At 43.9% G+C, this 12,548-nt stretch overlaps 1 protein-coding gene and 1 long non-coding RNA gene across 4 annotated transcripts in view; one reads left to right on the forward strand and one right to left on the reverse strand.

The window, feature by feature from the left end:
* The first annotated feature begins 5,827 nt into the window (after nucleotides 1–5,827).
* LOC131906970 (uncharacterized) lies at nucleotides 5,828–10,788 on the forward strand. The gene is made up of 3 exons (XR_009378256.1): nucleotides 5,828–6,036; nucleotides 8,623–8,882; nucleotides 10,299–10,788. It is a non-coding gene; the product is annotated as an uncharacterized LOC131906970 (long non-coding RNA).
* Cpvl (carboxypeptidase vitellogenic like) overlaps nucleotides 9,095–12,548 on the reverse strand; it is a 109,075-nt gene continuing 105,621 nt past the window's right edge. For all 3 annotated transcript variants that reach the window (XM_059257864.1, XM_059257865.1, XM_059257863.1), the window contains one exon: nucleotides 9,095–9,335. In XM_059257864.1, coding sequence (XP_059113847.1) covers nucleotides 9,225–9,335 — 111 coding nt within the window. In that variant the 3' untranslated portion in view covers nucleotides 9,095–9,224. The remainder of the gene's footprint in view (nucleotides 9,336–12,548) is intronic.

Raw genomic sequence — 12,548 nt, forward strand, 5'->3', positions numbered from 1 at the left:
GGGCGCTCCACTCCCTAGGCTGGTCCTCTCTCTTTTCTGCGAGCTTTTCTGCAGAGGCAAAGCTCGGTGGAGTCTGAGGCACTTAGGAGGCCACATGAGAACTATGTATCTCACCAGTTAAGCAACTAGACCTCCGAGGACCTAGCTGTTCTGGGACTTGAGCCTAACAAATAGGAAGGTTTGGGGGTGCAGCGGAGCTCATTTGAGAGAGCAGGGATGGATTAGAGATCTCATTTCTTCTGTAGCACACCCCAGCTGCTGAAATCCCCCTGGGAAGGTGCTGCTGTCTGAGTAAAGGCAGGGACTTCTGCCTGAGGCCTCTCCACCCCGTCCAAGGTCAGCTTGGGTTTTCCAATGCAATGCCACTTCAAGCTTTTGTCATAAAAGCCGTGTGTATTTTTTGAACTTTTGTTTATTTTGGCCCCCAAGTCTCTGCTACTTCCCTCCAGTGAATCACAGGATAGGACCATTTCAAAATGTCCTCCTTAAAGAATAGCTCTCTTCCCTGGGGAGACTGGAGTTGGCAAATGACAGCCTGTCCTAGCTGCTGCCCACCCCCAACTCCCCCAACCCCGTGTGGGGATTTAAATACAGAAACATCACTTTACACTCTCCCAAGGCCATTTGGCAGGTGGGCTTCCAGATCTTTCCCCAGCTGCATAGACACAAGAAGGGAAAAAATAAGCTATGGTTACTTGAAGGGAAAAGTAAGCCATAATTACTTGAAGGGAAAAGTAAGCCACGGTTACTTAAAGGGAAAAGTAAGCCATGGTTACTTGAAGGAAAAAGTAAGCCATGGTTACTTGAAGGAAAAAGTAAGCCATGGTTACTTGAAGGGAAAAAATAAGCCATGGTTACTTGGGAATTAGTCCAATCAGCTTGTCATAGACTGGGTGCTTCTCCTCTATTAATTACAGGAGTTTAGGGAAGTTATTTGTGAATTCAGATTTTCAAGGGGGAAAAAAAACCTATCAGGAATAGGAGGAGAAAAGTAAGAGAGAGGTAGAGGAATGCTCAGAGCCTCACTGTCCCTGAACACCATTGTGGAGGCTCAGCCATTGACAACGCCCTCTTTTCTTCAATGGGAGTAACTAGACACTCTTACTCTCTAGCAGTGTTGGAGCTTTCTCTGTTAGCAGTCACTCTGGAGTTCGTTAATACTCATGAGGTCCGATCCTCCCATCACAGGCACTTTCTTTAGAAGGCTTCAAGGGTGGGGCAGGAGATGGGATTTGTCTTTGGGTCCTTATCACCCAGAAAGAGTTCTGTCTCTCAATTGAGTGTGGTTCAGCCTGATGTGCCGTGGAGGAGGACCTGCCTGGCTGTTCCCCAGGAAGCTCTGTGACCAGGGATGACTGCCGCACGCAGATGGGTCCTACTGTGTGTGTCCTTGCTCTCTCCCTCACTCCTAGGGCATTTCTTTTCCTGCCCTCTTTTTTTTTTTTCCACATGTGAGAATTTCAGATCGTTTCAGAAATTACTAGATACACACGTGAGTTCTGCTTGTAAACATGCACTGGGAAATTCCAGAGTATTTCCAGTTCAGGTCAACAGGCTGAATCTGGCCTTCATCCTTCCTCCGGGATGTGAGACTGGTGTGTGGTGGACAGGTTTTGGTTGTTGAATGCCAAACATCTAATCCATCTGTGTCCACCTCTTCCAGTCACAGCGTCTTGGGGAATTCTCTTTCTCTATTTGTTTGGTACAGTGTTTAGGAAGTGGCTCCTGTCTCTGCCACAAATGCCAGTCTTCGAAGCACAGGTGAACATTAGCACTAGTCAGTCACTAGTGTGTGCTACGGAATTATTTATTATTTATTTTGGAATGAGCCTCCCTTACTTTTGCAAATTCAAAATTAAACATTTAAGGGAAAGATTAATATTTGCCCCCCAAAGATTTGGCTAGATGCCACAGCATTTCCTGTGAAATCCATTTAGGCAGCAGCTACAACCCTGGCTTTCTCACATACTCGGAGCCCTGGGGAATGCAGACAATCCTGTGTCATACAACCCAGTTTGCCAAAAATCCTGCTAAAATGATTGGCCAGATGTCTTCTCTTGGTCTCCAGTAGATATAAATCACAACAGTCTGTGTTTAATTCCTAGGCTCAGTGTCTTAGGGGCAACAAAATGAATCACTTTCAGGTTTTTTTTCCCCCTGAATGCTTTTTAAATCCCCAGCATTTTAATATCAATATACTACACTATGCGAGATAAAGTCAACATATGTGTGCAGGTAGCTGTATGTCACCCCAAGAGACAAGCCCCCTATGTAATAGTGGAGCTAAAGAGTCTCCAGCCAGCCATCACCCCGAAGGGTCCTGCATGGGGAACAGAATGGCTCTTAAAGAGCGTAAGACTGACACGGCCTGGCCTATGTGTCCACAGATGCAGGGAGGCTAGCGGGAGGAACATCAGACTTTCTCTGCATCCGGGACAAGACTCCGGCCTTGGTTTCTGGCTGTACGCATCCTATTCCTGGTGGCATGACAAAAGATAATTCGACAGCATGCATTAAACGACAGCTCTCAGCACTTCGTAGAGACTCATAATTCAAATGCATTTTCATACAAATCATCGTCTCTGCGGCTTCTCCTGAGCCCAGTGAATGCAACTTTTAAAGTAAATGGTGTCCACTGCTTCCCCCTCTCTCTCCTCTTCCCCCTCCCTCCTTCATTCCCACCCCTCCTCTCCCCCCTTCCCTTTATTACAACCCTCATTCCCTCCCTTCCCGTTCCCTCCCTCCCTCCTTCTCTCTCCTTCCCCTTCCTTCCCTCTTCTTTCTCCCTCTCTCCCTCCCCCTCCCACTTTCCCTCCCAACTCCCTCCCTTCCAACTTTTTAAAAACATATTCTTTATTGATTCTTTGAGAATTTCACATCATGCACCCCAATCACACTCATTTCCCAGTCCCACCATATCTGCCCTTCACCCTTGCAGTGTCCCCTCCGAAAAGAAAAAAAATTAAATTATTAAAACAAACAAATAAAAACCCACTTCGATCCTCTGTCTTTCCTGCCTCTCCAGCACCTCGTCATTCATCTTAGTGGCACTGGGAGCTATGGTGTGTCACACAGTAGACCCTTTTGTCCAAACAGCTGTACTTGCAAATGTTCATTATAATGAGTTGTTGGTCTGGTTCAAGGCCTCTGGCTTCTGGTACTGGACCCTTACTGACACTCCTCTCAGATATCCTGCTGTTGACTTATCATGGAGATCCTGTGGCTATCGTTCCACAGGACCAGTCCCTTCAGGTGCTCCATCAGGTCATAGATGGCATAGATGTTGGGGTTGGCCAACTGAAAGCACTGGATGTAGGCCTGGTGGTAGCTGAGAGGTCAGTCTGGGCCTCTATTGGGACTGCCCTCATCAGGTGAGGAGTAGAGTCAGCTCTCCTGCACCCACACCATTGGGGCCAGCTCTCCTGAGTACAGGGCCAGTTCTTCTAAGAGGGATAAAGAAATCAGGTTTCTCAGGGTTGGGGTCATTGGGGCCAGCTCTCCCATGTGGGGCAGAGTCAGCTCTCCTATGGCTGGCTAGGGGCAGATCTCCCAAGACCAGTAAAGGGTGGGGCTAGCTCAGCATGGCCCTTGGATTTCAATACACATGGTTTACATGGCCCTTGGTGGTAACATGGGGACCACAGACAACAACACAGACCCTGGCTGTGGTAGGGACATGGACCCGGACATGGCCCTCAGCAGCTCAAACCTGGAAAACACCATGACCCTGATGACAGCATGAACCTCCAACACCAACATGGTCACAGGTGATGGCCCAAACCCTGGGCATCTGTGTGGTCTTTGGTGGAAACACGGGCCATGGACATCCACACAGACCCCAGCTGTGGTAGAACCATAGATGGACCTAGACATACATGGTCCTTGGCAGCAGCCTAGGCAGCTGAGACCCAGATGTCACCATGGCCCCAGGTGGCAGCACAGGCCACTTAGATCAGCATTTCCCCGTGATGGTCCCTTTCTTCTTTGAACTTCAGAAAATTGGCAGTAAATTTAACACTAGTTTCAAATTAGACTTTTTCTGTCCTCCCAAACAGCAGTGTCCAAAATTGTTGCTATCAACCTCTTCACTAAAAAATATGTGGGGTTGATCATGTAGTTCCAGTGCAGAAGTTGCTTACTTAGCATACATGAGCCTCTGGGTTCACACGGCTCTGCAAAACAGAAACACTGACAATACATTAAAATGTGTAATTACATGCTTACCAGGTGGGTAACACAAACACAGGGCACTTCAATCAAAGTGGAAACTACAAAAGGTAAAATAAATATCAAATTTAAAATATCTGAGTTCTTATTGGGTGTGGTGGCTCATGTCTACAGTCCCAGCGCAGAGGCAGAAGAATTGCCATAACTTTAAGACCATGAAGGACTATAGAGTGAGATTCTTTCTCAGTAAAATAAATTTAAATTAAATAAAAATCTGTCTCACAAAAATAAATTTAAGAAATAAAATAAAAGGCCAGTGAGATGCTTTAGCACTAAAAGATCTTGCTAAGAAACCTGGTGACCTGAACCTGATTCACAGAACTCACAGAATCCCACAGTGGAGGAGAACTGACTGCCAGAGTGCCCTCCACGTGTGCACTGTTTAGACAGGCATGTGCTCAGGCTCCTACACACACACACACACACACACACACACACACACACACGTATGTAAAATGTCTAATCTCTTCAAAATGTGTTTGATTTCTAATGGTACAAAATGTTTGCATTCTGGAATGTCACTGTTAACACCTTTAATCGGATCAGTGTGTCGCTATGCTTTGTCACTTGGGGAAATCCTGGATCAGACCTTTTTTTTTTTTTTTTAACACAGCTATTGGATGCCCAGTTATGTGTTCAGTCTACTTTATTGCTTGGTTTCGAAGTCTATGGCATCTGGAAAGGCCACTTTACAGAGCTGTGTGACTCCAAATGGAAGTCAATTCTCATTAGGAGAGTCACGCTAACGGGATAAAGGCCTTCTCCATCCTGTCTATCTCCGGCAAAGGTTTTGTTGAAAGTGTCCTGGACTGTAAGGAGAGTTTTGCTTTTGGTAATGTGCTCAGAGCAAGATGGAAACATTACCAAACATCTGTTTTCAAATTCTCTTGTTATAGAGTCAAGTCTTGGAAAAAGACATCTTACTAATTGTGAACATGTCACTCTACCTTGAAAGGCCAATCTGCGCCTCCTTTGGAAAGAATGCGTTGGGGTGGCACACTGCCACTGGCCACTGGCCAACAGAGATGCTGTCACAAGGTACTGGGGTGACACAGAGACCTACTTACCCCTTCCCCACCAGGAGTGCAGTGCTACAGTTTGCAAAAAGTATTTCTTTTAAACCGATTTTGTGGTAGAGCCATAGTTGCCTTCCAATATGATTATGGATGAACATTCTTGTGACTGTCATTTTAAAATTTATTTTGAAGCTATAACTAGGTACACACATGATTATTTGTACTTTTGTGTGAAGTATTCCTTTTTATATAGGGATCACATTTTTCATAATAAAGTACTATAATGCGTTGATAATAAATGTTCAAACATTAAAAAATGAGTGAAGTGTTACAAAGATCAGAAGGCTTTATGAAGTTAATTTGATGCTTTGATGAAATTAGTCACTGATGATATTGTGTTTGTTACAAAGTGCAGCTCTTGGCACCGTGCTGGACCCTGAGACAGCAGATAAAGGCTTCTGTGGACCCCTCCTCCATGAAAGCCCCCTCTCTGCAGGTACCACAAGCTTCTAGAATAGGAGGGCATAGTGATCATCAGCATTCAGTATGAGTGAGGCTTATTTATGCTCTCAGACATTCTAGAACTTTCTCTCTGGACATCCCACATGGGGTAGTCACCCCACTTGGAGAATACCTACACAAGACTCTTTCCAGTTAACCATAATAACTTGGTTTTCTAACCCTCTCTCTTTTATTTTAGATTTTATTTTTTTAATGAGCTTACAACTCAGTAGGCTTCTTTATGGAATCTTGATATATAATTTTGGCTGCTCCGTTCCTCTTCCTCCCTAAAGTTAAGTATCTACAGATTCACCTCCACATGCCTGTCCCCTTGGAAGGGCTGGTGAGGATGGCTCCTGACAAGCTGGTCCCCTTTGCTAACCAAACACTACCTACTATCCTGTGGTGAGAACAAAAAAGATGCTAAAACACCTATGATTTCCATTTATTGAGCTATATTTTGGTACCGGCCACTATGCACACATCAAGGCAGTCCATTTTTGGTAGGAAAGGAATTTGCTGCAAAGTGCCTGGTGGCCCAGCTGAGGCTAAGCCCCAGGGCTCTGGCCATGCTCAGTACCCTTCCCGTTACATGTTTATAGAACCAACCCCAGCTGCTTCATCCTAAGAACAGGAGAAGCAGCTCACCTTCCCTGCACCTTTGCTCTCTGTGATAGTGAAGTCAGCTCTTAACCAGAGTGGTTGACATGATGACTTATATGAGTGTGATGAACAGCATACTGGTTACTATTTAAAAAAAAAAATCACCAAGCTGAACAAATCAAGCCCAACATGAGAAATTACAACTGGAAACACATTACTTTAGCCAGTGCAAAGTGTGGCTTTTAAAATCCTGGGTGAGGTAACCCAGACTGAGGAAGTCAAATATGGTGTATATTTGCTTATATGTTCTATTAGTCGTTAAGTCAGTGAAAACCCAAGCTACAATCCACAGAACCACAGAAGTCAGATATAGAGTAAGGGGTTGGGGGAGACAGAGAGCTCTCTAGGAAAGGTAAATAGAATAAATAGTTATGGATGGAGGTGACTAGAAGAGGAGAATCAAATGGGGGGGCATGAGGGAGGAAATCTGGGGAGAGACAACTAAAATTAAGTGGCATTTGGGGGGTTGTATGGAAACCTAATAGAGTAGAAGCTTCCTAAAATATACACATATCTGAAGGATATCTAAATGAAGTCATCAAATAATGGGGGAGACAGAGCCCCATCTGGCCAAACTATTGTTACCAAGTGAAGCCTCCACTACTGGGACTGGGTTACAGAAAATTGAGTTGTTGGCCTAAAAGGTCCTCTGTATATTCCCTTCTCTCTTTTAACCGTGTAGTCCTCTGAGTATATATTATAGCTTCTAGTTTAGTGTCTTTATGGGATTTCTGAGAGTGCAAAAAGAGTGTGTCTCTGCATCTGTACCTGTTTCTTGCACCTTTTGGGGGGTTATTTTCCTCCTATTCCAATATGTTCATATGTGTTTTATCATGTCACAATATACTGTATATCATTTTATTATTATCTCTTAGGAGCCTGTTGGATTTCTAATAGACAGAAAGGGGTGGATCTGGATGGGAGGGAAGATGGGGAGGTACTGGGAAAAGTAGAGGGAGGGAAACTGTAATCAGATATGTTATTCAAGAAAAAATCTATTTTCAATAAAAGGAAAAAATAAAATTTAATTTTTCAGTGAGCCAAATTGTGGTGATATATTGTGTACCCTAATAAAATTTGCATGAAGATCAGAGAATAGAACAAGCTACTAGATTAAACATAGAAGCCAGGCAGTGGTGGCACACACCTTTAATCCTAGCACTCCGGAGGCAGAGATCTGTCTGATCTCTGTGAGTTCAAAGCCACCCTGGACTACTTGAGATTGACTCAGTCTAGAAGAGAAAACAGAGCCAGGCAGTGGTGGCACACACCTTTAATCCCAGTACTGGGAAGCACACACACCTTTAATCCTAGGAAGTGATGGCTGGGCAGAGAAAATATGTAAGGTGTGAGGAGACAGGAACTAAAGGCTTTTCATCAGAAGCATCCCTTTCGGCTAGAAGCTTTTTGGCTAGGCTCTTTGGGCTGAAGCCTTTCGGCTGAGAGAACCCCTTTTTGCTCAGAATTCAGAAGACATTCAAACAAAAGATTCATGGAATTGGCGAGGTGAGACGTGGCAGTGGCTTGTTCCTTTGTCTCTCTGATCTTTCAGCATTTACCCCAATATCTGGTACCAGGTTTTTACTATAAGACCTTTAGAAATTTGAGCAACACCAAATCATACCTGGGTAATACATGCTGAAAATCTAAATGTGCTGTAGAATTTCAGAGATGTGTGTGTCAAAAGGAAAATACGTCTGGATGTGACAGTTTTGTCATGAGAAAGCTAATGAGTGTATTCTCAAATATCCATATTTTGGTGCCAAGTTAGCTCAGTTTTAATTCCAACAATGACATAAGATTAGGTTGCTCTTCATTTGATTACAGAAAGCAGAGAATTAAAAACTCAGATTTAAGAAGATCTAACATAGCCTGCAGGCTGTTTACAGAATGTGTACACCTCATTTGAGCCAGCGAACTCCAAAAAAGAAAAGGCAGATTGAGTGTGCTTTCTGCATCACATCCCCTGCTTATCTGGAGCTGGTGACATATCATTCTTCTACAAGGACAGTTTCTGCTCCTGAGAATTACATGATACCTTCTATGCTGAGATTTTGTGTGCTCAAAGTCCCTTACAGAGACTGTTACAGCTTCATCTTCTCCTTTGGGATGCTCAGGTGTTTTCATAGTAATATTCATCAGCCCCCTCAGAGGCTGTTATAGTTCGAATCTGAAATGTTCCCACACGCTCATGTTGTAAACTATTATTTCCCAGGTGGTGGCACTGATTCAGGAGTCTGTGCAACTTTTAGGATGCAGGGTCTTGCTGGGAGCACCAAGGGGTGAACTCTGAAGGTACAACCCAGCCCAGCATCCAGCCTCCCTCTCTGCTCCCTGGCCCACCACTATGTGAACAGCCTCTCTCCACACTCCTGCCGCCATGGACTGAGCCCCTGCTGTGCCTTTCCTGCAGGGAAGGACTGAAACCACCAGCCAAAGCTAATCTTCCTTCCCTCAGCTGTTTCTGGATGCCAGGTATCTTGGTCAGAGCAACAGGAAAGTCCCTAGTACAGATGTGTCTGGAGATAAACTGTTTCATTATTTACAGAACCATATGTTGTCATGAATCTATTAATTTATTGAACTTTCTGTCCTGGGAAGGATTAGGTATTCCATCAGAACCCATTTTTCCCATCCCCTAAATCAAGATGTGGTTCTGATTTAGGAGAGATAAAATCAAAAGGTCATGCATTTCAGCTTGACTTTTATTGATAATAAATACCTTGCAAATATAAAAAGATATGTTTTTTAATTTATATAACATCTTTTTTTAAAATCTTTTGTGATTAAAATTTGTAACTGTTTATGGAAAGGAGTTTATGAATTGTAAGCTTCCCATCCTCTGTCAAAGATGAATCGATTGATCATGTCAAAAGATCTCAGTGGCTGGTCATAGGGCAAAATGTGTCCTCCACCTCGAACAATTACCTTGATGAACAAAGACAAAGAACACAGAGAAGTACATGTTATCAATACATGGACAACATAAACTCAGATTAAACACACCACACACACAAACACACACACACACACACACACACACACACACACACACACACACATGACGACTCTGATGGAATGAAAAGCTTGGCCTCTCTAACTTCATGTCATGCCTGCCCTTAACCTTTGAATCAAACCCTGTCCAGCTCAGCATCTAGATATCCTAATCATTTAGGAAATATTTGGGTCAGTACTGTTTAGTTGAGGGTTAAATTGTCTGTGGCCCATTGCAACAGGTAGGTATTTCTTCTCTTGCTTTCCCAGAAGCACAAGCACCATGATTTGACTGTCCAACAAGGAGAGAAACGTTTCCTCTTTGGTTCATTGTGAGTCATGTAGAGGCCTACTGGATTCCTGCATACGGAATACTTAGCACAGGTGCCTGACTATACAATAAATGTTAGTCCTGTAGAGGTCTTGGGTTCACTCTAAGTGTCACAAAATGAATAAACATTTATTTGTTGTTAACAGTACTTGTCCAATAATGATCTGTATCAAAACCCTGGGATTGGTATTGGAGAGATGACTCAGTAGTTACGTGGGCAGGCTGTGCAATTATGAAGGATGGTGTGAAGACTCTACCACAAACGTAAGATGCCAGGCCACAGAGTGGAAGAGGAGGACATTGCTCCCTTCTTCTGACTGCTTCATATGTTCCTGTACACACACACACACACACACACACACACACACACACACACACACACACAAATAAATAAGTAAATTGATTTTAAAGAGCCCCTCGAGTCAAAACATCCACTTTAGCCTGGTTACCCTGGAACACTCGGTGTTCTGACCGTCATAGGAACAATCTTGGTTTAAAAGAGTTGTTTGAGGAGTGGTTTCCTCGCTTGGATGTGCATAAAAATATTTGCATTTTCCTGTTCTGAGGGTCCACGGAGGGTCTTGAGAATCTGCATCGCTAGCAATTCCAAAGTGTGACTGGAGCGGTCCATCCAAGGACTACCTGCTGTGATCTGCATCAGTACTTTCTCTGTTCTGCAGCGAAGCAGGGGTCTTCTACTGACGCCAAGACGATACAAGTTCAGTGCAATTCCATCCTTCCCGGGCGTCTGTTCTCCTCCCATCTGCTCACATATCCTTGAGCCTGGGCACCTTCCACATCCTCCATCATTCAGTGGTGAGGAGCACACGGGAGTTATTTAATCACTTTCCTCTGTGATGTATCTCACCTTGGTCTACTTGTGAGCCGCCATATGGAATGAGCCAATGACATGGGACCCAGCGTCCTTCACACTGGAAAGATAAGCTTCTATAGGCACAAGACTGTTTCCCATGGCTCCAAGTTCCCAAGCTGATCCACATACAGAGTTTTACCAACATCAACTTCAAAAATAAATTTATGAGTGCTGAAAAGTAACACGTTCGGTTTTTTTATAGCTAAGTCTCACGACTCACAAATCAAGGATGCAAGCCACTCAGCAGCTTTCAGAGGTGTGCGACAAAATGTGGCAGGGTTGTGATTACATATGTAAATGTGACAAGATTAATCTCAAGGCTCCCCAGATGGAAATAGCCTCATCCCCAGAAATGATGTATTTTGGGAGCTTCTAAGCTCATGCGTTCCAGATGTTCTGGGGGGTCATAAGTGTGCCATGAATTTTAAAAGGGTTATACAAACACTTAGAGCTTCATTCCAATTTAGTTTTTAGTAAATGATTCGATTCTCCCTGGATCTAGAGGTGTGGATCTAGCAGGAAAGGCTTCCCAGTTGGGGCTTTTTTGGCTGCCAGAACACAGGGAAACTCACAATGGCCTTATGGTACAGACATGTCAGGGCTGACTTCTCAGGGGTCTTTGGGGAAAAGATTTCTGGACAGTGGGTGGGCAGGGGTGCACGGATGCTTGACTGTACTGCTAAGGAGGAATCTGCTCCTGCATGTACAGGAAATAACAGGCATGCACAACTTCTGTATGCAGCCCCACTCCCTGAGTAGTAGAGTGAGACTGAGGAGAGCTGACTGGGCAAGCAACCACAGGACACACACCCGCTGGGATGTGCTGGGGTGAACAGAGTAGATTTGGGGTTTATTTTTAATTGCAGTAAAATACACTTAACATAAAGTTATATCTTTAATCATTTTAAGGTGTACAACCCAGTCACATTTAGTGTGTCCTCTGTCATCGCTAGGTAGCTGTGGACTATTTTCACTGTCCCAATAGAAACCACAGCTGATATTCTGGCTGACCAGTCCTCACTTCTCCACAATCTCTGGCAACCTAAACAACTTCAGGCCTCTGTGGATCTGCCTAGTCTGGGCAGAACCTAAAGGGTTGTAAGTAGGGAATGACATGCTCAGATTTCTACTATTAAAATTACCTAATATCTAATGAGGAATGCTCTGGAATAATCCTTCTGTACACTGTGAAGATGTGTTGCTCTTACTGTTAAAAAAAAAGAGCTGCCTGGGCAATAGCTAGGCAGGTAGAGGTTAGTTAGGACTTTCGGACAAAAAGAGAGCATGGGAAAGAAGGGGGTGGAGTTGCCAGCCAGATGCAGTGGAAGCAGGAGAAAAACATGCTGTGCTGAAAAAAAGATACCACCATGTGGTAGAGCATAGATAAGAAATATGGGTTAATTTAAGATGTAAGAGTTAGTTAGTAACAAGCCTAAGCTACTGGCGAAATATTTATAATTAACAAGTTTCTGTGTGGTTATTTGGGAGCTGGATCGCAGGACAGAGCTGACTGGTGGGACAGAAAACTATGCCTACAGAGGAGGCTTCAGAAGGAAATGATACCAGGACTATCAGCTTAGATAAAGGATGGTGTAGGTTCATACGGAAGAGTGGGAATGGGAAGGAGGTGGTGGTGCCAGAGCTGAACCAATGAAACCAGCGATTGATCAGATACAAAGGCAATTGACAATTGTTCTCCACTACTGCCTCCACTTAGATTTCTGACATGAGCAGATTTGCAAGGATGGTAATTATCCAGGACAATGAAAAGGGGACCCATGGTAGATACAAGAGGTAGGATGGTTGGAGGAGTTCAATGTCCATGACAAACTGATGCACATGAGACACCTACTTGTTAGGATTTCAGATTTAAACTTAAGTTCTTTTACTGTTTTCATTATACACCCTAGCTGTGAACTCTTGGCTTCTAGCTTCAAGACAG

The sequence above is a fragment of the Peromyscus eremicus genome, chromosome 3 (genome assembly GCF_949786415.1).
Source record: "Peromyscus eremicus chromosome 3, PerEre_H2_v1, whole genome shotgun sequence".
Taxonomy (NCBI): Eukaryota; Metazoa; Chordata; class Mammalia; order Rodentia; family Cricetidae; genus Peromyscus; species Peromyscus eremicus.